Below are 25,732 nucleotides of genomic sequence, written 5' to 3' on the forward strand. Positions count from 1 at the left end.
GAATGCCGATGTGGCCACATGATGTAGCAGAACAGAGATCAAGCTGATTTTTATGCATTTTTTTCTGATAAAAGAAAAAATGAACCTAGCATTCTTGAGAGGAATATCTCATGGAAGGACCTATGCATTATCCATCTCTTCCTTCCCACATAATGGACAGCACTATGTCAGGCAACAGAAAGCATGTAGGTTGGCATTACCATCTGTCCAGGACTCATGAATGGATGCCTTCTGCCGGAACTTCTCTGCCAGGTGATCCAGCCTCTCTAGCCTCCGGATCTCATTCAACAACCACTCCTCATAGCCCTTCTCAGCCTGCTCTAGGCCACCCCAGGCATTGTTTATATCCTAGAGACAGGAGCACGAGAAGAAAAGGCAGGTTAGAAGATGTGGGGGGAGATGTACATCAGCATCAGTCTCCAAGAGCTACATGGTTCTAATTGGTTGGAGGGAGTGGATGAGGCCTTTTAACCTCACAGGGTTGTGCAGACAGGTCAGGAAGACAAAGTACCAGACTTAAGATAAGCAGGATAAGTCAGGATATACCTGTCTGCATGAGAGTCCCTCTCAAAACACCTCCCCACATGAAAATTCAACAAAACCCAAACATTTTTCAATTAGAAAAAATGAGAGGCACCGAGACATCTCCTCATAAAGGCATGTAACTTGTGAAGAGCCTCAGAGTCTGGTTTAGATACAGGGAAGCAGTTATTGCTTGATCCTCTCTTATTATGGCCTCACTGAGCTATATTTCTGTAGGGCTCCTACCACAGAGTAGCTCACTCTGAGGGTGGGCATGCTCCACCCACCTATAGGCAGAAAGGGAGTCCCATTTTTTAGCATGGTTGAGGTATATACGAGCAGTTACCCCCACTCACCGAGACCATTTTCCCTTCTGAAGGCATGAAGGCTGGCCTGTTGCTGAGCCGCAGCTTGGTCTGCAAGGTGTTGAAATTGATCTCAAGTTGGCACTTCTCTTGGACCTTGGGGGGCTTGTGCAGGCGGCGGTAGTCCCTGAAATCCTCCAGTTTCTGCTGCATGGCTTGCATGGTGTTCTCTGGGGCCCGGTTCTCCAGCCAGGGGATGGTGCGACGGATCCACTCCAGCAGCTGGAAAGAGCAATGACAAGAAGCCTTGAACTGGAAACTGTGTTAAAACTACAGGTGTTGCTCTGATCTCATTAGGGACTGTTTACTTTGATGTTTGCTGTCAGAAAGATTCTGCCACCAGCAGGACTTGTAAAGAAAAGTTTGCCATCATTTTTGGAAGTACTTTTGGTTTTTATAAGACCAGCCCATTCCCTACCATGTTAAGTAGTACTGCTTGTTGCAGCACTGCCAATCCAACATGCTTAAGGCATAGCTTTCACATAATCAGGACCAAATCATGCCCTCAGATTACAGTAAAGCTGTAGAGTTTTGCTGGACCACTGCATAACTAAAGGGTGGTGTAAGTCATATTCTCTCTAGAAGGGTCTGACAGGAGAAATCAAGTTCTTGCCTCCAGTTACACTTTTACCACTCTAATTTCCTAGAAGTTGGTGTTGCTCTTTGAATAGCCCTCCTTAGCAAACCTATTTGGGGGGGCAGCAAAATGCTGGCTAATGCAATGGGCAGTCTATAGTGTGAGTGGAGTAATGTCCTATGCTTTTCAGACTAGGATGAAACCAGGCTCATGGGCTGGCTATGTTTGTCCTTCTGTTCTCCATCTTCCCCTCCCTACTTATCTTGTACATACATACTCCAGTCCACATTTGGTCACTTCTGTAGTTTCACAGCTGTCAATCTGTCAGCCTTCTCAGTTAACCACAGCAGCCTCCAGCTTATATCTTACACAGATTCTTTCCAACTATCAGCAAATGCATATTTCTTTCCTCAATTATCTCTAACTTCCATTCTCTCTGATCCAAGTCCTGACTTCCACAGTGTATCAGCATACAATTTGTATGAAAGATGTGAAGTTGTATAGCCCTGAGGAATGCAAGTTAAACCAGCTTGATTTTTAACTTCAATTTTAGCATTTCTGCAGCTGCTCTTAATAAACTGAGAAACTCAAAGCTGCTCCATGGAAGCTTTCTGTTTTAAAATAGATTGCTCTTGCCTTTAAGGTGAGTTCGATCTTTCATTTTTCTCAAGCTAGAAGGGAAGAAAAAAGAATTTTCCAGGGAAACGTGGGCCAACAACATTCTCCAAGATTAGCTATCAGCATTAAATGCAATTCCTTTCCACATACCACCACCTAGAAACCAACAGCACCATGGACACCTACATCACTGGCCAGTTTTTCGTAGTCTTCCATGAGCTGTTCGTTTTCTTGGTTGACTGCCAGCACCTTGCAGATACGATTTGCCGCTGTCTCCGCCTGACGAAGAGAAGGAAAACAGAAGGGAAAAGTGTGAAAAACCCCAAACCCAAAGCCTGCAGCTTAGCTTCCTGCTACATACCTGCAGGTAAAGACTCCTACCCTTGGCTCTAGCAACCTGTCTGTGCTTCAAAATGTCTGTCCTGACATCTTTGCTTTTCAGCCGACCTTCTATAATAATTTATTTTTCCCTTCTCAGGTGAATACATTTCTTCAGAGATTCTCAGCTCTACTGATCCCACCCTATGTGTTGTGTGACAGCCGCATTTCTATGCCTTTTTGGAAGCTGCTCCTACGAGAGGGTCCTGTTGTTTACTTCCTACCAGAGGGACCCTGGCTGCCTCTTTAGAAAGACAGGGGGTTTCTGCCACCACCTCCACTTCCCTCACCAGCATTCAGAGCTGCAACATCAGTAACTGAGTGGTGTCAAGCTGATGAGACCCTTTACATACTTTCACCTTAGGAAAGAACTACTTAAACAGAGTTAATCCATAGACTGGACTTCAGAAAATTCCTAATTGTGTTTGGAAAATAAAGTGGTAGATACTCCTCTTAACCTTAAATTCTGCCCAGCAGAGCTGTCTTTCAGCTTTCCCTGTATTTCTGGCGCTCATTACAGGGCCACCTCCTCCAGCATCTTGCCACATGACACCATGTATTCAGGGTCTCATGATCCAGCTGAGGACTTTTTTTTCCTTTTGTGGGTAGTCTTTCTGCTTACTCTCCCAAAACAAGTCTCATAAAAAAAGAGCCTGTTGTTACTATTTAGGGGTTATTTTCCATTGTGGGACAGAAACCTTGTTCTCTGCAGGGAGCTGAACATGTTAAAACATGATTTTGGAACAAAGTAAGAATGACAAAAATCCCAGCTATGAACTCAGGAGCAGTCAGTCTGCCCTGGAGTGCCATGCATGTGTTTGGCATGGGGAACATACAGCATATATCTGTGGCTATCACCTCCCTTTATCATTATCATGGTGATGCCATGCCACAAAGCCCTGGAAGATGTGCCCCTGTGATGGGTGCCAGGGGACAGCTCAGCACCCTCTTGCCACAGTGCAGCTATCGCCCTGGCGGAAGATGCTAGAGCTACCCGTAGGACCCCTATGGAGTAGTCCTCCTTACACAGGCTCAGTGGAGATGAAGAGGAGAGGGTGCATGCCAACACTACAACAGACCCCGTTGAGAATGCTGTGTCTTGCCTTAAAACTATGTGTGGGACCGATGCCAAAAGTTTTGCTGAGCTTATAGCTGGCGAGTTTCAACCTTTTTCTATTTTTAAAAGACCTTTTATTATCTGTTTATTCAATCTTCAAGGCCATTTGAGAAAAATCCTCTAATTTTTGCAGCTGATGCAAGGCATCAAGAATAAAGTCAGAGGCTATACAGTGATACATGGATTACTAAGGTCCCAGGGGATCTGTCAATCTTATTCATTGGTAAGAAGCTGTAAAAACACATATTCAGTCATCTGTCCCTTCACTAAAGTGGGCCAGCTAGCAGATACACAGGTATTAACTAATTTGAAACATATCAGAGGGACCTGTATGGGAGAAAAAGCAATTTCACTTAAAAAAAGAAATCTGTAAAAAGTGCAAATGATGGTTACCTTCAAGAAAGCTTGTTCTTTGATCTGTTTTAACCAAAGTTTGTACTTTAATGGAGTGCTTTTTGATATCCAGAGAAAACTTTATAGATGCGGGATCAAATAGCATGTCAACAAGACACTGCCAGAGCCCTACCATGATGTGCTTAGTGACTGCAGGGAAGTGGTGGTGCCAAATGTTTATCTCAATTGTCCCAGGAGAAGAGGTCCCAGCACACTCTTAACTTTCTTCTTTTTACACTCCAGGAGCTCACTGCAGCAACAGCCAGCTGCGCAGGAGGGACCCCATTCCACGGAGGCATATTTACATGCATCTGACCATAGATTTCCTGCAGCTGCCCAAGTCTTTAAATGTGTGTGTGTATATATGCATGTTGAACATCTGTCCAAACACAAAAGCCCTCTGAATGTCAGCAATTACGACATTATTTGTATTATCCTAACAGCTGAAGTGTAGAGGCTTTCTCTCCTCTACTAGTACTTGCTTCCCAATGGTTCTTGCCTACTCCAGACTGCTCTGCACAACAGTGTGCTGCTGCAGCAGAGGCAGAAAAGGCTCTATAGCCATTATCACCATTAATGTCATGAGCAATGTGTTACACTGACTTGCTCTGAGCTAGGTAGGACAAAAGGATGCCAGTGCTTTCAGGTAACCTCCATAAATACCTCCCACAATGCTGCTAATGAGCTGATCTGCGGTGATGGCAACCTCAGTGAAACACTTTCAGGTAAAAGAAGAGTGGCACACTAAGATGTTTACATGAGGCCAAGATGGTTCCCCCTATACCTTCATTAGTGGAGTGGAAAAAGCCATTTTGGCTTCCTCACACTGCTAAAGACAATGATGCAGTTAGGATGCTCACACTGGCTCCAAACAAGCCAGGATGTTCACAAGGCATGGAGCAACATTGAGAAGACGCACCATCCTGGGGTCTGAAAGCTGTAAATCTGCGTTCTCAGAGAACCTGTGTGAGCTGATCAGCTTCAGTGCAGCACTGTGCTGACACATCATGCTACTTGCACTGTGGGGAGGGCAAGCCCAGGGTATTTTGCTCAATACCGCACTGCTGTGTGATATGCATGTGCTGTTTGGTGGACTCAAAATAGAAATCTGAATAGCCAAAGTAGCAGTAATTTCTCTGCCTTTTGTCTTTTCTGTACTTCTCAACCCTAACTTGGGCTGCTTAGGATGGAAGTGGAGTTAGCTGTCTCTCTAGCTCATGGCTCCAGGTCTCTTCGCTCAGGAGGATCATAAAGGCAGGCATTCCCACAGTGTGCTATGTAGGGAAGGTGCCTGCCTGTTGCTGTCCTCTGCCCTCAGAGGACCACCCCAGAATACTGTATGCCAAAGACAATCTCTTAATAAAATGGTAAAACGTTAGAAATTTTCACCCCAGAAATCAAGTTTACAAAATATTAAGCCAACCACTAGTTGCATGCATTTAGTGTGAAAGTCAGAAGCAGTTAGAAAACAAGCAAACCAATGAAAGCAAGTATACCTACAAATATATATATATAAAAATGGCATAAAGAAAAGCAGCCATCTACACACACATGTCAGGCTGGGGACCCTGTACCTTCAAAGGCTCAGTATAAGAGAGTGAAAGAAGCAGAAAGCAGCTCATGGGACTTCCCCTTCAGGACTGGTGGCAGTAATGAAAAATCTGAATGAAAAATGGAGCAATACCACAGTAAGTCACCTAACCATGCACGAGGCAGCAACACATTACAATTTGGACTGGGGCTTGTACTCAGTAATCACTTTGCATTCACCCAGGGATTTGAATCTGTGTCACTCAGCAGCTGGCTAATGTACGGCTAGGGCAGCTACAAAAGGAGCCGTGCCCATCCTGCCAGGGCACAGTTGAGTTGCTGGCCCATCATGACTGCTAAAAAATTAATAAATTATTAAATCTCTAATCTCCCCTATAAGCCAGTTAGACTACATGGAATTGAAGCTTTAATAACTAAGAAGCTCCATCTCTAGTTCTTGCCCCAGCTACCTGCTTCAGGTCCTGAGGCAGTAAAAGGTTGGTTTCAATTATCCCAGGAGACCTAGTATCCAAGTTGCTGATGAGAGCATGGGACCTGCTGAGCAGGTTTCCAAATGGTGGAATGGGCACAGAGAGAAGAAGAAGGGATTGTCGAGGGGCACAACTGCTCCTGCAGCAGGCCACAACACTCTTCGTATTGTGGTTTGCTGTTTCCTCAATTTGGAGTTCTTCAGGCTAAGCAGACAGCATGGTGCAGTTCCTCAGGGGCACCTGGCAAACAGCAGGCCTTATCGCCGGGCTGGCCTAAGTTCTGAGACTACTATCTTCCTGGGCAAGTATCAGCTGGCCGGAGCTTGCAGCCTGATCTCAGGGGTTTTGAACTATTCACAAAGCAGAATCCTAGCAGAAAAATCATGACTACACAAATTATGCCAAACAGGCAAGTCTACTGCACTGCTGCGGGACATATTCCCAGTTCCTTGGAAACAAGACAGTATCTCATAATTTATATGAAACAGAGCAGAGAACAAAAAGCTTCAACTAAAGAGCTGCTCTGTAGAACCTACTGTCTGTGTTTGCCCTCTGAAAGCCAGCATCAGCATGGTATCTGCATCAGCACTGCAACCATCAGCGCTGATTTGTACAAAAGAGATGGACTCCTCCTGGAGTCAAGTTAGTCCTCAAGCTGGGCAATGCATGGACTATGTCTCAAATAGAAAAGGCCCAGTGAGAGAAAGAAGTTGAGGCTGGGGGAAACAGGTTGATATTTACATCTGTTCCTAACATGAAGAATGCAGTCTTGAACTTCAGATTTTATTGTTCCAAAGCGTACAATGTGAAATTAGCAGTGATTTTGTGGAAAGGCTGCAGCCCAGCCAGGCTATGGTATGGGAGGAAAGGATGGACTTTTTTCTTCTATTCAAAGGATTGCAGGGAAATTGTTGGTTTGGGGGAAGTTTGCCCAAAGGCGAACTGTGACTGTTTGGTTCTTCTGAGGACAAATGTCCTAATGCCAGGCAAAGAGACTTTAGAGTAAAGAGAAAGTAGAGGAAGAAGGGCTGAAGTTATGGAAATGGGCAAAGCAGAGGAAAGAGAAATAAAACATACAGGTGTTTTGGGAAACAGACGAGGATGACCAGGGTGAAGGAAGGAATGGAGAAGCATGTGAGTTTGGGAAAGCTCAAGGCCTGGTAGGAATGGACTTTGTGGCTGGAGCACAAAAGTGCTATATAACCAGAACACAGATGATTCAGCCTAGGAAAAGACCACTGACCTAGCAGGGGCTGAGTGTGGAAGGCAGGGTGGCCGCTCAAGGGGGACAGGCTGTGATTTCCTGGGGTAGGCTGATTTGATTGTGGTACTTCTGGAGGCACGTTGCCTGGTCAGGATGATATGCACACTAGTCACGGAAAGGGTACTGACTCTGACAGAGCAGCTGTTCACTCATCTTTTGATGCCAGCTTTACCAAATGCTTTCTCCACCACTGGGGTGTGAAACTGGAGGGAAGGAGCAGCTCCAGTCTGTCTGAAAGGACATTGACATCTGCAGCAAGACTACAGATGGCACATCTAAGTGCATCGCTGGATGTGCTGGGCTTCCCTGCAAACGCCCTGGGGCGGATGGGGGGGGGGGCAGTCTGGCACGTTCCTCCGTGGAGAGGAGCGGTGGGCAGGGCAGGGAGGGGATTGTTAGTGGTAAAGTCTCACCTTCTGCGCCCCTGAGAAGGCGTGGTAGTAACATGAGACATAGGTCATTATGGCCTTCTCATCCGGCCTTAGCGTGCCTATAATATCTGTGCAGAGAAGGAAAAGAGGTTGAAAGGATAAAGTAAGAAGCAGCACATAGAATAAAACAAAACAGTCATGGGTGGCGTGAGAGAGGGGGAGAAAACTTCCCATCATGCATTGCAGGACAGGCCAAACAGATTTCCATGCGGAGAGCTGGGAATTCTGATCAGAAGGTGGCTAGCAGTGTTGGCTTGTGGCTCAAAGCGGCACCCCTCCCTCCCACCCCCCAGTCCAGGGGGATCCCAAGCTGAGGATCCAGGCTCTGCACCTTCACAGCTGCAGTCTGGGGGCCTGGCCCAAGGATGCAAATAGGCTATTTGGAGGTTTGAACGCCCGCGCTCAAGGCCTTTCTGTACGCCGAGGAGCTAGAGATCAGAGCCTTCCTACACAGTGCACTTCCTACACAGTATCTGCTCTGCTGCAACACGCACTGCCTGTTCCTATGGCACTGAAGTACAGGCGGCTGCTTCGTCTTGGCTAGAGATGCTTACAAGGTTGCACCCACAAAATGTTTTCCTTAAGTGACTCCATTACCAACAGGAAAATGGCTAAGCCAGACACGGCAAGGACTCAACTGCCCGATTTCTAGCATGGTGGGTGAGAAAAGAGGGGAAAAAAGAAACAAACGAACAAAACCAGGCATCTCAGTCGTAAAAAGCAATACTCTGTAAAATCATGATGGATGTACTCGTTAGACATGCTTTGTAATACCCAGGTGAACTGGGACTGGATTTGTGGCACAACTTGAGAAAGCAGCAGCTTCAGACCTTGGAAGCAAGGGCGTGAAAACCCGCAGCATACCTAAGATAAAGCTTTGGGTATTCATTGAACCCTTCATAAAACCACTAAGTCAGCTCTGTTCCTCCATCTTTGAAAAAGAAAGAAAAAAGTGAATAGGTATCAGCATTATTTCCAGTGGAGGCAGGCTGCAGTGTCCTGCTGAGCAGAGCATCTACGTGGTAGTCTCTGCCTTTGTGAGACCGAGCATCCTAGCTCAGATTTCCCAGGAAGAGGGGGTGCAGGTCCTTGGCCATCAGGGCAGCAGTTCAGAAGGCAAACGGAGAAGGCAGAGCTCCCCACTCCCTCAGATTTGTGTGCGTGCCAAGGTGCTGGCATATGTAAGTGCCACTGAAAGTACCACTACCATAGGAAAACAGGACTCCTGGCTCCCTTCCCCCATGTATTATGTCTGGGGCACCACTTTGAACCAACAGCCAACTCTACCAAGAACATAATAATAAAGATGCCCGTAGCTAGAGAGGAGAGAGAGAAAGAAAAAAAGGTTTGGACATTAGCAACGGCACCAGGTGTGCTCTGTGGAGGGAGCTTGGGATCCTGCGATACCTTCTGGGCTCCTGAGAAGGCGTGGTAGAAGCTAGAAACATAGGTCATGATGGCTTTCTCGTCAGGACGGGCAGTTCCAACAATGTCTGTCAAAAAAAACCTCACGTTAAGAGCATAATCAACTGATGGGAGGAATGCAAAGGAGAGGGAGAACCACAACTGTCCAAGGAGGCCTGCTGGGGTATATGCTTGTCATAGCAACTCCATAGGGCTTCCCAGCATTCCCCAGAAGATGCGTGTCTCTCAGAAGCCAGGATCACCCTTCTGGTTCCCCTCCCTCATGAAAAAATTGCTTCCAGGGTCTGGCCAGGCTAATGCAGCCATATGTTAGCATGTCTCACGTCACAACACTTCCCCGTCCTGAGAACATTACTGCGAATGGTAGGTTGAATCAATCCAAACTGGCAGCAGGTTGACATGGCTTTTATAGATGTATTGTTCTGCAATTCCTCCATGCAATTCTTCAGGAAAGATCCTTTCTCCCTTCCTTTCCATGCCCCCGTCCTCCATTTCAACACAACGATGGCTTGAATTTCAAAAGGCCCTTTCATTAGTTTCAGGGGAAACTCAACACCTCCAGAGATCAGAATTAATGGTGTGGAGGAATGCACATTAGCTCCACTCCATGAGGGAGGAGAGTGATCATGAAAGAGCAATGAGAGCTCCTGCAAGGGGCCCTCTTCATCACTGCTAGCTTTGCTGAGATCTGAAGCTAGATCCACTTATTTTGGAGGCGGCTTTATTTCCTACAGAACGTCAGGAAGCACTTGAATCTACTCCAGAAACCTCATGATTTTTTTGTAAACTCAGCATGATGAATGCAGGGAAAGAAAGACTCTTCCCTGGGGATGGGAAATACTACCTAAGAGAATGAACATCCTAGTTACCCAAATACAGGTTCACTGGGTTCAGCTGTCCTATCCCCACCTTTCCCCCTTGTTCCTCTCACTCCCTTATTTAACAAAAGCCTTTAACTGCTTCTCCTGTCCAAACCAAGCCTGAAATACAGCTTCTACCATTGAAACCAGCTGGCTTCAGGCAAACAGCCAACAACCAGTGAACTATTTCAGGCTGTTGTTTGTACTTTAGTTACAGTCTTCAAAGTCTATTGCCAAGCTGGTCCCGACAAGGCTCTGAAAAGTAATCCTTGCAGTCCCAGTGGCCTCAGGAAAGCAGTCACAGTCAGTAGCAAAACAACCTCTGAACAACACGGATCTCTGCCTTGGTCTCCAGACCCAGTCAGTGAGGGATCTTCATGCCCAACACTTCTGAGTAGTCAAGAAGCAGCAGTTTATAATACTAAATCATGCCCCCAAAAGGAAGATCACCAGCAATGTAAGAAAGAGCCCAGAAAAAAAAAATTCTGGAGCAAAAGGAATGTAGTCCCACATCATCCATTAACTCAGTATTAAGCCCAATTCTTGAAAGGGAACACTTCAGTCATCAGTGGATGTAGCCAGGTGTTACTCATCTCTGCCTGATGTGTCAATCCCAGGTTAAGATCTTCACACCAGACTCAGAAGACCAAGGGGCACAGAAGGAAGAGGGAAGCAGAACATGTAATTCATTATTCCGTTGTAACTTTTTCCCTATATATTTAGTTATGTGGTGATGGAGGGAGCATTCAGAGGTTACTGAATTCTTGTACAATACAAATCCACCTAGAAGAAGTGGGAAATTTCTTGAGAAAAAGCAAGTTAAAAGCCACTGGGTTCTACTTTACCTTCTGCATCCAGCATCTTGGGAATATCCAGGTATTTCTCAGCCACATCAAAAGCTGTGTTTAGATTAGTGAGGGGATCATCCTGGGAAAGAAACAGAGCCAGAGCATCAGCATCGACTTGCAACAATGTACACAGCATTTCTCTCAAAACAGAGCTATTGTGCTTGGTTTGGTTCACGTAACTGTGCTGTCCAGCCAAAATTATGTGTCAATCCTCCTGTGGCAGGATGCAATAATTAGCTTCCTTTTGAAAGCAGAGCCTGGAGACTCATGATATGATAATTAATATATAATCTATGCACTTGCAACAAGAAGGAATAATACATTTTGTCTTGAACTTATTTGAAAGTAAAATTAACTTCACATAGTACTGATAGTAAATGGTCGTATCTCACATTTACATCTCACATTCATATTAGGTTTGCAACTTCCATTTTAAAGAACTGCAGAGCAGTGTATCTGTTAGAACATCTAAGCAATACTAAAATAGTAACAACATCTGCAACGGGTGCTGTCCTTAGCTAATGTACAGTTTGTTAAACACCAGTTGAGTGGGAGGAAGAGAAATGTTTTAACAAATCTCTACAAAATAAATATATATAAAAGTACCCATTTTGTCCAAGTATTGCTTTTCCTCCTAGGCACTGCACAGGACTTGTCATTTCCTTAGTACATTTCTATTCCTCTATATATAAACCTTCTGCTGTGGCAGGATGCACTTCAGATAGAGACATCAATACACAGTAATCAAATCCTAAACAAAGTTAAATGTGGCTTATCACATCATGAGTCATATGACAAAGGTAACTAGATTTAAAGAGCCACATGAGAGAATATGAAACGCAGATGTCACTGGAAATGAAAGACCTCTGCAAATTGTTTCCAGCATTCAAACATAGTGATCAGCAACAAGACACCTACCAACCTGTATGAGACCTTCATATAAGCCTGATTCCTATATTCCTGTGTATCCGTGATACTTAGTTATTTTGAAGGATCAATCCACTCCATGGATGACAAATGACATTTATGCTATCAGTTTCCACTGTTGAGACAAGTGGCTTCTGCTGGAGGAAGGGTTGTGCGTAAACTGCCAGTGTTTAGTCACCATGTTTGCTAAGCGTCTTTCAGGAGAGAGGAAGGATGGGGTGGTACTCTCCATACTGTCATTTGTGCCACTCACACCGACACCCACCTTAAAAACCAGGAAATAAGGAGTATACTTATTTCACCTTCTTTCTAGAGTGGCATCCATGTTCTGTTTCTTTTCTATTTGAGATCACGTGCCTTTGCTTATTGCATTGACTTGGAAGATTAAGCTGTGCCTGAACTCTAATCAACAGGCAGTTTCCTTTGAACCCACACAGCATCAGAGATGAAGCTAGGCAGGCTTGGGCAGACAGGGTATTGGTATGTAGAAAAGTTCCTTTATGGCACTGGTCATTATGTAGCCCTCGGATTACAGCCTTCTTGAAACTAGGAAACTGAGCGATTCTGAAAAGCGGTTTCCTGCAGCATTTCCCTAGGAATTAATGCATGAATTAAGTTGCCATCCCATATCAGCATCATATTCCTTTGGGCGAATGTCTCCCATAGGCAGCAATGTTTCACCTACTAAAGAAAATCACACAGAGGCCATCAAAACAGACATGACCAGTGATCCATTTTTAGTCCACTGGGACAAGCCAATATGAAGTGGGGAAATGTTGCATGGGCATGCTGTGATGAAACCAGCAGCTGTCACACACGGAAACAGGCCCCCATCTCAGTGTCAAATAGGACTTTATCCCTATATAATACACTTTCAATGGTGACTGCATCAGATATATCTATATCCACCTCTTCAGAGTTTAGCAGCGGTGCGGGCAGGGGTTTTTTTACTATCCTCCAGCCACAAGAAACCACCCTATGCCGTGGAATTAGAGGCTGGTACCATTTGAACTTCAGCTTGTCTCCTGTGCCTGCTGTGGAGAAACCTCTATGAACCCAAAGTGTAACCAAAAGCCTTATCTGAGGAGGTAAGACTAGCTGGTATATAACGTACCTTGTTTGCTATGTGTAGACAGGGCCTTAGCTCCGTTTGGGAAAGAAAAGTAACAGCCTTTTATTCAAGTGTAGGAGCATCCAGAAATGCCAAGTGGCAGCTCCCTCGCCAGTTTTCCCCTAGCGCATGTGCCATTTTCTACTTGTGTAGAAATGTCACCACTGTATACCAGATTTCAATCTATGCTGACCATGACCACCACAGCATTACTAATGCCCTGACAGTGTGTTTAGTATTAACACAGACCCTTCCTTAGCACAGACCCATCTGAATGACCTGCTGGAAGATCTGCCAGCCCCTCCTGGAGGAAAGGGAGGAGGCAAACTCACTGCAGACAGCTTTCCTATCAGTTTGCAAGTAACACCAGGAGCAACGTTGCCAAAGGTTAAAAAGAAATTTTACGCTGGAAGTTGGGAGAGGTTTCCTGATGGGAAAACGTGCTGGGCTTGGGCACTCCCAAAGGAAGGGCTGGAAGTCTTAACTTTCAGGGAACTGGAGACTCACCTAGGTGAAGCTATCAGACTTCTACTTCATATGGAATCACAGAAACATCACTCCACCGCTTTCAATTCCATCCCATCGTACACCAGCTAATCATTATTTCAAATCACCTGTTTCAGTTGACTCCCATGAAAAGCGATAAAGCAGTAAACCTGGCCTGGCAGCTCCAAGCCTCACAGTGCAGAACTGCAGCACCACAGCTGCAGGCATGCTTTTAGGGACCCAAAGGCAGCAGAGCAAAGAAAAGCCAAGTCACCTGTCCCCTGATTCCTTCCACAGCTGAAACATGTGCCCCAGAAGAGCACTGACCCAGATGATGTTCTGCAGAGATGCCTCAGTTCCCACTCTGCTTATGTGAACATAGAAATAGCAGAGACACCAAGAGGAGCAGTAACTTGGCAGGCTCTAGCTGGGCCAGCTGTGAGGACGGCTATAGTTTTACCATGGAGGCATTGCACTAACAGTGGTAGACAGCAAACCTGCCCTAAACAGATGCCCACCTGGCATGTTCTCTGCTTTTGCTGACTAAAGACTACCGCGGCTCCTCCTCTTTCACCACAACCCTAACTCATGGGGAGTCTTCTCTCCTCCTCCAGCTATTTCCAAGTCCTTGCAGCACACAAGGTTGCCATGGCAATTATTGCAGTGTGACATTAAAAAAAATATTCTATTAACTAGCAATCAGGAAAGGAGATGGAGAGGGAGGAAAATCAAGAGATAGAGCAAGCACTTACTGTATCTGCCGAAGTTGAAGACACTAGGAAAGAAATCCAATTGGTACAACTCATGTTTTCAGGAATATCTGTAATAAATGCGTCCAACACAGCAGTATTGTTTCTATATGGATTGTGATATATGAGGGGGTGTCTGAGCCATCAGTCAACCATTGTACTTGACAAAAAGATCTTAGCTGTGGCTCTTAGCAGTTGAACTACAGTTGGGGGTAAAAGGAGGAAGGGAAATCCCATCTTCTGCATATCCCTCACATGCAGACCATGAGCTGTTTCTCGAGATCTTATCTACAGTGAGCTGAACAGTAGCAGACAGACCTGCCCTGAATAGAAACCATCTAACCAAATAAGTAGCTGTGGTATCAGGGAGTCACTGACACCAAGCTGGGTGGACTTCCACCTTTTATTCTGAGAGCTTGAGCTATACAAGCAACTTCAGCTAGGCAGTGCATGTAGGCAGAAAAGCACTGTGCTTGCTCCACTAATATAGCTAGACTAGGAAAAATAGCTAGGAACATAAACTCAGTACAAAACTGTGCTGACAAAAGAAGTTGCTAACTTTTGAGAAGAAGAGATGCAGCTACCTTTTGCTAGCTTTCACCTCCAATACAGGGCCTGTAGCACAGACACAGCCTGTGTGAAGGAGCAGAAAACACTAAAACTGCGCAAGAATGCTGCCCAAACAGGACGTACAATGCAGACCGACCTCTGGGCAGCTTGGACTGATGTTCACCCCTCTGTCTTATACATGTGTGTGTACACAGAAACACACACAACATCGCCAAAGGCACGCACAACTGAGATGCCATTAATCACTCCCTGGAGTTGGAAGAGACCTGGTGGCGGACCTCTAATCTACTATCCACTGTAACGGCTGCTCCTCAGCAGCCTTTCTCATGTCTTTCTCTGCAAGAGAAAGTCCTCTGCAGAGCCAGGGATGATTCAAAATGTTGGGGTTGGCTGGTTGGTTTGTTTGCTTGTTTTTGAGGAAAGGGGAAGAAGGGAAGTAGGCTCCAAGGAGAAGGGCAAGAATCAGTTGAATTGAGGGAGGAGAAAGAAGCTATAAAGGAGGAAACAAGTGACAGAAATAGTCCAAGCAAATACTGTGTTTAGTAAGGTGCCAGGTTTATACATTCTACAAATGGGTTTCAAGATCTAGCATAAAAAGGCAACTTCTTCCCCTCAGCACATATCAACTGCCAGAGCTAAAGGCTAGGCTCTGAGCTAAGTTCTTCCCAGCTATTTGCTCAAGATTTCAGCTGGGGTAGAGTTCTCAAACATGCATTTAGGCATATACCTTTAGAGTAATCGAGCCAGAACAACAATAAAAATGATCCAGAGAGAGTCAGAAGACTGCAGAAGGATTCCATCCTTCCATCAGGGAACCTGATGAAGGATGGGATCAAAGGCAAGTGGAGAACAGAAGATGCTGGTTCCCTTTAACCTTACTCCAAGAAGGACAAATCCTTTCCCATCTACACTGATTTTGGCTAGGACAATCACCCTCCTCTTTCACCTAAAAAAAGCCTGCAGGCAATATGAGCAAATAACTTACTTTCCCTCACTCTCGTTTTGCTTGGGTTTGGCTCAGGGCTTTGTTGATAACAGAGAGCACTGTAGCATCTACCCAGCTGGGTTTGTCACACACATATTGCTTAGCTGCTTTTATTTTCCCAAGATCAGGCACTGAAATTGTAGCTCTAATAATTCCTTTTTTTATTGCTGCTGTTTATGTAAACAGGTACAGTCTCTTCCCACTGTTTATTCATTATGTGCTGTCTTCTGATACTAAACTTGAACAGATAATATAATTGACTGCTCTGCAAGACAGTAAAGTTCTAAAAGGTTACTGAAAAGCAGATCAGGCATTGTATAATTCATTACCTCAAGGATGCAGCTAATCTGATTAACTCATTTACATATTGTCTATCTGCACAACAGCCCATGTCTATTAGTGATGGGCTTCTATATTTATTTCCCTAGCTAACATTGAGCACATGTGCACTTTATAACACCCGGCCTGTGAGATCAAATGGTCAAACTTTTTGTGTATTAGCCCCAGTAACAACACATGAATGATGCTCTTGGTGACATTTCACTCCACATGTGCACAGATACAGTGAAACTGGAATCTCAGCAGACCGCAGCAATGCCAGTAGGATGAGTGCCCTGTTTGGTCTTCCATCGCCCTGCTGAGTCAAGACACTTCTGGCAGCACAAACCACTGAACGTTTATTCTCGCCATCCACTTAGCAATCTTGTCTCCAAGACACACAGGAAGCAAACTCTGGAGCAGCTTCCAGCAGCAATTTTTAAAGTAAAATTGAGTGTTATGGCAAATGCTTTTCTGGCACCTGATACCTACATGCTAGGAGAAGCCCAGTGCTGCAGATGGCTCAGTGCTAAGCTAGAAGCATGTGACAAGTGTCCAGTGAGGGCACATGGACCCCTCAGTGAGCTTTTGCACTTGAACACCAGGTAACTGGTTTCTATCCAACTCTCCACAGAAATGGTAAGTCTGATTTGACTCACTCATCTGTGACATTAGCACAGAACCAGTCTCACATTTGATGTTAATGAATTTGCCAGCTTTTGCTCATCAGCTGGGATTAGGGCACATGTGTCTCATATAAGGCAGTCTGAAAGCAGGGAAAGTCAAGCAGGAAGCTCATTAAGTTCACGCTTCACTAACAAGCCTGAATGTACTGATTCATCCCTCCTTCCTTCCCCCCAATCCTGCAACTGCCAGATTGTGCTGAAGTTCTCCAATTATGTTTATCAAGCTAATTCTTCTCCCTCTTTACTTCCAAAGAGCCAATATCTGGTCTGACAAATGAATTGAGTTGTACCTTTCGTAGCTTCCCATAGTCGATGAGCTCTGGACGGTGTCTATGAATTAAAGCGCAGAAACCAAGGCCATCCTTCCAACTGCAAGAGAGACAGAAGAGAGCACAATGAACAGTGTTCAGCCAGACACAGTGACAGGCACAAGCCTGGAGGGAAGGCACCAAGACAGTAGGATGACTAATTCTCGTTTAGTTTCTAGCTAACAGCGCTTCTGTGGGTGCTGGGAAGGAGGCACGTCTTGTACCTGCATAAGACTGCAATAAAGATTCATTTTAATCCCTACAAAAATCCACTGTGATTAGGACTTGCCCTTTGCACTGACACCTCCTTTCTGATGAACTCTCTGCACGTCCTGTGGAGCACACAAGGACAGGTGTAGAGCTCAAGGTTGAAAAAAAGTTTAGATACAGGCCCTAAAGGAGGAACAAGTGCATGCCTTAGGGAAAAAGGTAGATGTCCATAGCTAGCTCCACTATAGTACCAGCTAGTGGGGATGGCACTTACGCTCCCAAAAAAGTGCTTTACATTATATGGTTCATACAGCTCACCAAGACATGCTGGAAAAAACACTATTATGCAGAATCTTCACTGGAACATCTGCCAGTTTGGAAGTACTAAGAGCAGAGCAAGATAACCTCTCATCCCTTCCCACTCTGCCACACTACCAAGTTTCTGGTGCAGCCTTTACTTCATGGCTCCTAAAGCATTCTGAGTTTTCACAGAGCAAAAACTGTCTTTCTCAGCCCGTGGCACATATGCTGCTCTCAGAGAACTTAATGCTCTGAAGAACTTTACAAAAGCAGCAATTGTAACCAGAATGAGGAATTGGGATGTAGATACTTGGATCCTCTTATAATCTCTGCCTTTAATTTCCTAGGTGTGTCTCTGGACTACATTGTTACTGTGTAAAGTGCATCTGCATTGCCTTGGGAGGTCCGTCAGGAACATTATTGAATATACCAAGAGACATATGAAACTAACACAGATTGTAAAGCTAAGTTCTTGCCTGTAACTCACCTGATATGGAAGTTTTGGATGTTTACATTTTTGTAGGGGGCTGTCTTCCTCTGACACCATAACAAAAGTCCTTCTTTAGCAGATGTCTCTAGAGAAAAAAACAGAAAGCACATCAATTAACTAGTTTTCTTAGAAAGCAGGAGTCTCTGGAGCATATGCTAGAAAAACATGACCAAGTCCTCTTCTGTGGAGACTACACTGAATTGTGCTTTATTTAATTTTACTTGTCAGAAAATCCCTTGTTTGGAAGAGTCTACTGGGATAGTTTCATTACTATTATTTTCTTAATGATGTTCTATAATAAGCAGATAGCTTTTGGGGATTAGAGAGTTTTGTAGCACTTGTAAGAGATAGGTCCATTTTCAGTGCTAGTCCCTGAATCAGCCTGCAAAATGCAATAGATTTCAACATCAAAGTTGGCTTTCAGGCTTAGCCATCCTTTCCAGCTGCTCTTAAAAACTCTTACAAGAGGAGGATGTGAAAAACTCTTCTCAGTATACCTGAACCTGGCCAGAAATGTCAGTGAGATGACAGGGCAGCTTGGGAAGAGTACCTCCGTAGGATCTTCCAGTGACTCACCTAAGAGCACATTCTGGGGCTTTTAAGTGGCAAAGTCATTTAGTTACCCCAGTTGTTCATTGTTGGACAGTGTCTGGAAAGAGCTAAGATTTACCTTCAACTGAGATATCCTGAATGGCAAAACGAAGGATGATGGTCCAGATCATTCCAAGAGTCATTTTAACATTGCCATCCACAATTTCTATGGGGAAAAAGAAAAGGGAAGAAATTGAAGGCATCAAGTTGCAAGGGCAAATCCTAGTAAAACAGGAGCATTGGGGAACATTCCCTTTTGCAGATGGGAGAACTGGAATTCCAGCTGAAAACTATTCTTCCCCACCTCCCCAGATGCTCTGCTGGTACAGCACAGTCTTGCCCAGTAGTACCCAGTAATCAGACTGGTTCTCTTGCAGTATAATACTGAGCGTAAAACAGACATCAATGATCCAAAAGACCAAGAACAGGGACCAATTTAGAACAGAGTAGTTCCCCACGGGGCCTAAACCAACCTTGTTCAGATTTAATTCCAACCACTCAGAAGCCATATAAGCCAAACTGGGAAAAAGAAAAGCCTTTCTCTGATATGTCTACTCCAAGTCACCTACATAACCACCCCAGCATAGTTATACCAGAAGAACCAGTGAGACGTCTCAGCACAGATGAGCTCTCACAGCTGGTTTTGTCATGTGAACAAGATACCACAAAGAAAAACAAGAAATGTCAGCATTTTCATTTCAAACAAGCCTAAATATGCCAGACAGCCTGTATAGGACTTTTTTCAGTCATATAATTGCCAAAAGACACCACAGAGCATTCGTCAAAGTTACATGCATCCTGCTTGAAGAGGAAGCAAAGACTCGCGCTGACCAGCCTGAGCAGACCATAACATAAACTAAGATGTTAAGCAGATTGTGCTTTATTGCTCATTGGACTCCATAATATAAATCAGCAAGGGTCAACAACTCGGAGGTTTTAGAAAGCAACTGCTTGCACGTGTGAGGTATGAACTGTTTAGGACAGGGGAATCAAGGTTCTGGGGGGAGGCCCTGGGTGGATGCTGGCCCAGAAAAGGGCTTCCACCATGTACAGATTAGCACCAAACAGTCCAGTGAGCAGCTGGGTCTCAAGTGCCAATCCTCAGCATCTACAAAAATTCCACGCAGACTATATATACACATTATGAAATTTACAGCCTTCACTTTTTTTTGGATAGTGAAACTAGCAGAGCTGCCTTCTCCTACTCATTCTCTGTCAGGTTTTGTACTACTGTAGACACCTCTGTGTCACTGCTTCCATAAAGCTGCCCAGCAGGAACACATCATGCTCTGGGGCAAGTAGAAATTTGCAGTATAAGCAACTGCCACTTGTCTGGATCCTGTCACAAAAGTAACGATATTTTAAATTTTCCTTTTAAGCCTTTAAAAAAAGTTTTTCCTCTTACGAAACATTTTCAAAATGTGAACCTCAGTATATTCAAAACCAACAGACAAGGAGCACGCACCCCAAACACACTGTTTTAGAAACTGTGTCCACCTTGTCTAAATTCCTGAAAGCTTGTGATTTAGTGCTACATGTGGTGCAACTTCCAGTGTAAATTAGAAGGATAATCTCTGCTGTGCTGTGACATACATCTGCATTAGGGATTTACAGATTTATAAGATAGAAAACAAGACACACCACCTTGCTCTACTTGCAGCAAACCCCTGTGTCCACTCCTTTCTGCATTTAAGAGTACACACAGATATCTTGGTGGGGCACCAGTTTCCCCAGAATTAAATACCTTTTCATTACAGTACAAAAGAACTACAGTTATTGTTGCTGGCATGAAAACAAACTATGTTTGCCTTTTGACAGACTTCTCACAAATTAATTTTTTTACAGGTATTTTGGGGTGAGGGGGTTGCCTGCTAGGCTGGTGTAAGGAAATGTCACGTGATGGCAAGTATATTCAGTTTTGCACTTTTTGCACTCTCAACCCCTCCAACAAAGCACTGCAATCAAGTTAGAGGAAAATCCTTACTATTGGTACAAATACCTGAGATCTACAGCTAAAATATAAAATGGTTTTGTTCATGTGATAGGTATTTGTGGGGATTTTCAAAAAGCAAAAAACCCCAATGCTGGTAAAAACCACAGCAGTTGGCAAGAGGACCCTAGGGTATATTTAAGATCTGAAACTAAATTGAGCTCTTTATTTTAATGGACTAGATTAAAATCTGATGGCAGTACTTTAATGTTGAAATGCTTTATGAACACTAATAAATCAATCAGTGAGCTGAAACAGGTAATTAATATTACTGTTCCATGGATTTTAATTGGAAATAAAGGTCAAGATACTTACATAAAACCAGATGGCGTTAAGTTGCTAATGTGGCATTAGAACTCAGGACTATGCTCTGGTCACGTTCTCAAATTCCAGTTTTATGAAGTTAGCTGGTGGAGTTAAGGTGGAAAGCATCTCTTCTCCCCCAGCCCTCTTCATTGCATTACTCATTTAAAAAGGAAGATATGTGCTCCCTGCTCCCATGCCTGATTCTTCCTTAGCAGTGCACCAAAGCAAATCTGTTCTGGAAGAAGCCCAGAATATTTCCACCACTTCACCTCTTCACATCATTTTAACCTTTTCTTGACACAGAGAAAACCCACCACCTACCAAGCAGATACTGATGTGAGATTAGTGAATGATCCATCCTGACATGCAGATTTAACCAACTACACCATCTCCTGTCCTTTTCTTCTTTTTTTTTTTTTCTTTTAAATAGAGTTGATAAAACTGTTATTATTTATTAGAAGCAGGCACACATTCTTCATTTCCAGAGCTAAAAAACTTTGCCTGGCAACCTGGATACAAAGTCAGCCAGCCTGATCAGAAAGGCCATGTACTCTTTGGCCCTCACTCACTCGGTTTTCCATCCCCGCATTCCTCAATGCCAACCTCCTCTTCCTTTAGGATCCCTTCAGCACCCTTCAGCTGCTGCCAGTCTCTTTCTAACATAGCAGAATATGGCCAAGAAATAAGTGAAAAACATGGCTGCAAAACAGGTTTGCATGAAGCCTTCTGCTTCCTGGTGATGAAGAGAAAGAAACTCCACAGGAATTGTTAAAAAGTTGAATGTAATACTATAAAGCTAGAATAATCTAATGCTTAATTAAAGATACGGTGTGTGCTCCCCGCTGATATAAGTAAGGCTCGGTAATGTGAGAGCAGTTCACATATTAAAAGGCTGATAATCGGACAGTATCTTCTGCCTGACTGTGTTTTCCAAGTGTTCTTTCTAGGCAGGACCTCTGCAAGCGTCGTCTGCACTTCCTCCACCACCAGCAGCTGTTTTCTGAACAGCAGAAACAAGTACATGTTATTAATGTGATTTACATTCAACTTGGGGGTGGATCAGTTGCTGGCTAAGGCTGATGAGGCATCTGCATCCACTGGAAGGAAATTTTTTGCACCGGTGAATACACTTCCACCCAGCTCCCATTATTGTACCAAATACCACGAACAAAATATGCAAAACCTACAGTACTCTCATCCATTTGTTTGACAGCCAATTAAGGGCCTGACAAATATTCAGTCCTTAGGAGCAAGACTGTCTGGCTACACAGATGTGGCTTTTAAAATGCCACCACCTTTTTTAAATGCATGAACTCATTTTGAAAAATGCAAAAATGATTAAGCTTACTTTTCTACCCTGGCCTGGGTAGTTAGAAGCAGAATCAATGCTACAGAAACTGTTATCCCCCCTAGCTACAACTCTGAGTTGCCCATGGGAGCACAGCCTCTGGTTACCCCATGGAGAGTGGGAGTTGCATGGGACGAACAACTGGCAGGATAGTGTTATGATCTGGGAATCAGAGACACAATGGTGACATAAAATAAAGGCTGTTCTGCATTTTGTTTATCCTAACAAAAGCCAAATAAAACAGGACAAGCATCCATGCCCCTGTCTTCAGAAAGCATGTTGCTAATGATGGTTGAGCCAGATTTAGGACAGGTGGCTGGCATTGATGATGGGGGTGTACATCTCAGCTCCCTAATCGTGAGTGGGCACGAGATAGGGACAAATACAATGCTATGCTTCACTCACTGACATGGAGAGACCCTATTTCCCCCCCCACCGCCTTTCCACTGTCGAATGTATGCTTGCTCTGCCCAGTACTTCAGGAGATGTTTTGCTCAGATGGGACTTCTGCAACTGTTGAAACCCCCAAGCTTTATTTCTCCTTTCACTTGTGCAGGTGAGACTACGGATCAGTTCACCCAAAGGTATCTTTACACTGAACCGAGCCACATCTGTCTAAGCAAGCAGCAACTTTCTATGCAGATTAGAGGTGCAAATAAAACATTCTTAGGGTCACATACTTGACCTATTCAATCTATTAAATCCCAGGAGCATTTGACACCAGTATGGAATCTATTACAGCAAAAGAAGGCTTCTGAGGTGTCAGATGACAGTGAGATTTAAAAGCAGATGCAAAACCATTTGGAAGCTGCACCAGGCTAGACTCTCCCTTGATCCAGGTTTACACAGATCTCCTGCATGCCACAACTGCTTTGATCCTATGGACTCTGGCTAAACAAAGATGTTTAGAATAACCTTGAATTGTTAACAGTCAAAGAAGGTTGTCAGAAGCAGCTCTTAACCCTTATTGCTTATTTTGCTTGCTTAGTTCACCTTCCATTTAACATGGACACAGAATATGTCCTGCACTCATGCTGTGTGTAGGATGTCCTCTTCCACTGGTTCTCGTTCACTGGGACATGGCTTGTAAACAGCAGAGAGGTATCTTTATTTGATGAGATGCGAGATAAATGCCATGAAAACACTATTGCTGGCTTTAACTCTGATTAAACACAAGGTTTCACAAGGCTGAAGCCGACCTGAGAGTCTCCTTGGGATTCTTTCTGGAGCTTATTTTTTAACCACCAAAAAAAAAAAAAAAAAAAAAAAAAAAAAAGCCAGGACACTGATGGCCAATGCCATTTGTCTAACGTATACAGAGAACTACAACTGGGCTGCAGACCCTTTACACAGATACCCAGATACCCAGAGATGGAGCAAGCCACCTTGAGGTGAGGTGTGTGCTGCCCTAGCCAGTATCACCACACTGCTGCTGGATGGTGGCTTCCTCCCCTGGGAGAAAAGCCACATGGAAAACTTCCTAGTCCAACCTGACTGGGGCATTTACAGCTCATTTTCTTGGTGCAATGTGATGACTGCCTCATTGGCTTTTATCTTCTACTTTGCTGCTACATGATGTCTTCTTAAAGTCTGAAAGTAAGCCCTTAAAATTCATGATCCAGGAAGGTTTATAATTCCTTCCATGGACAGAGTTACTGCTGTGCTGTTCAAAGTAAAAGTCTGGTTTTATAGGTGATGTGTAATTCACTGTACACCAAGCACCTGGCTGGATTGGGCAGAAGCCCCTCTAGCAGGTTCTGTATCCTGGTGGTGAGAGTGGCCTGGGCTCAGTCTGGGTGCATGGGCAGGTTCTGGGGTAGGGAAGCCCACGTTGTGATCACACTAACACGGCCTGAGCTGGCATCACAGCATGGGCCTTAGCGCTCTGTATAAAAATCAAAGCTAACCTTGGTCTAAACTTCAGTGCCGTGCTACCTTTAGTAGTATGAAGAAACCCATATAGGTTTACCATGTGGCTGCATGCACACCGGGACAAAGGAGAGCCGGCAACATTTGGCAAGGTAGGTCAGGATCACTGTTCAGACTGATATAAATCATGGCTTCTGTCACAAAACGGCACCTCACAGCCTATTTCTGAGCAGGGTAACTGCTATGGATCCATACTGAATAACTGGGTCCTGGAGATGTTTGGCCACAGACCATTTTACTTGCAAATGATTCCTAAGTGCTGTGAGGGTACAGTCACAGCTGATTCAGGACCAGAGATCAAAAAGAAAAATCCAGTGGAAGGAGAAGAAAAGGTAAACTAGTGGCAGGGAGAACAGAACCAGAAAAAGGGAACAGAGCAGTTTTACGCATGCTCTAGACCCCCAGAAGGATCCAAATATGTGTCTGAGATCCAAATGACCACAGGAACTGTCTTAAGGCAGAAGACCTCTGGGTCCAGGTCAAATTTCCAGTTTGAAAAGGGTCTCATATAGATATGGACTACTGTATCAGACACTGGATGCATCAGTCTTTTTTGCAAGGGCACAAGTTGACCCTTAGATATGCATTTGTGCTACATCAACAGTACTCAGGGCCAGCAACACCCTCACGTTGCTCCTGTGAGAAAAGCTGAGAAAATCAAAGAAAAGTTTTGCATGTAAAATATAAATATCATTGAACCATTCACCTCTTATGCTTTGCTCTTAAATACCAAACACACTAAAGAATGGTCTGCAATGTCCCTGCACACTAGTTTCAAATTGTTCCAAAGTCTCCATAAAGTTAAAGCAGTATGTTGAGGTAAAGGTCTCGAGTAAGGCAAACATAAGCACCTGCAGCGGCTGAGGTATTCTGCCTGATCTGACGCAGAATACGCAGACCATAGGATGGGCACATGTCTTAGAGACATTCCCAATAGCATGCCTGAAAGGCCAAAATTGGGGACAGCATGCTGACACTGCTCTGACCTCTTGGGCTAAGAACAGGCAAGGTTCAGCCCTGCAGCCTCACAGCTCTCCCGGAGGAGGAGCACTCATCCAGAACTGTATCACAGGCTCATTTCCCAGCTCTGTCATGAGTTTCCCTAGAGAAACCATATATTTCCATCTGTAAGATGGAGATAACAAACTTCCCTCATTTTCCATGGTCACTGTAAAGACAAACCTAGAAATACCACAGAAGCAGAGTCTCCACAGCAACAATGACAGCACGAGTCTAGGCAGGATGGCAGGACTCACACACAGTTCCAGAGCAGAGGAAAACAAATGTCATGAAAACTCAATCTGCATAAGATGACCAGTCATTAAGGTTTATAAAAAAGCAAACTATCTTACTAACCTGCAAGCCCTTATGGGTCTCAGGTGACGTATCTGCAAAACACCCACCATCTTTGCTGAACAGACAAAAAACCTATACAACTCCCCGCTGCCTGCATAATCCACAAATTCATCTTGAGGGCATCCCTGGTGCTGAACACAATGGCTTCTACACAATGATTATACAGACTTCCAGTCAGAGCACCCAGCTTTCTGGGGTGCACAACAAGAAGCCTGGAAGCCCTGAAAATTGGAGCCTCTGGAGTCCTTGGCCT

General features: G+C 44.4%; 1 protein-coding gene across 2 annotated transcripts in view; it reads right to left on the reverse strand.

Moving 5' to 3' along the window:
• Window positions 1-25,732, reverse strand: part of ACTN1 (actinin alpha 1) — a 47,122-nt gene that overhangs the window by 15,614 nt on the left and 5,776 nt on the right. For both annotated transcript variants that reach the window (XM_035889804.1, XM_009634185.2), the window contains exons 3-10: window positions 18,630-18,716; window positions 17,957-18,044; window positions 16,942-17,020; window positions 10,817-10,898; window positions 9,094-9,179; window positions 2,269-2,361; window positions 879-1,109; window positions 201-348 (exon numbers count right to left, since the gene is read on the reverse strand). In XM_035889804.1, coding sequence (XP_035745697.1) covers window positions 201-348; window positions 879-1,109; window positions 2,269-2,361; window positions 9,094-9,179; window positions 10,817-10,898; window positions 16,942-17,020; window positions 17,957-18,044; window positions 18,630-18,716 — 894 coding nt within the window. The remainder of the gene's footprint in view (window positions 1-200; window positions 349-878; window positions 1,110-2,268; window positions 2,362-9,093; window positions 9,180-10,816; window positions 10,899-16,941; window positions 17,021-17,956; window positions 18,045-18,629; window positions 18,717-25,732) is intronic.

The sequence above is a fragment of the Egretta garzetta genome, unplaced genomic scaffold, assembly GCF_000687185.1.
Source record: "Egretta garzetta isolate BGI_Z169 unplaced genomic scaffold, ASM68718v1 scaffold2, whole genome shotgun sequence".
Taxonomy (NCBI): domain Eukaryota; kingdom Metazoa; phylum Chordata; class Aves; order Pelecaniformes; family Ardeidae; genus Egretta; species Egretta garzetta.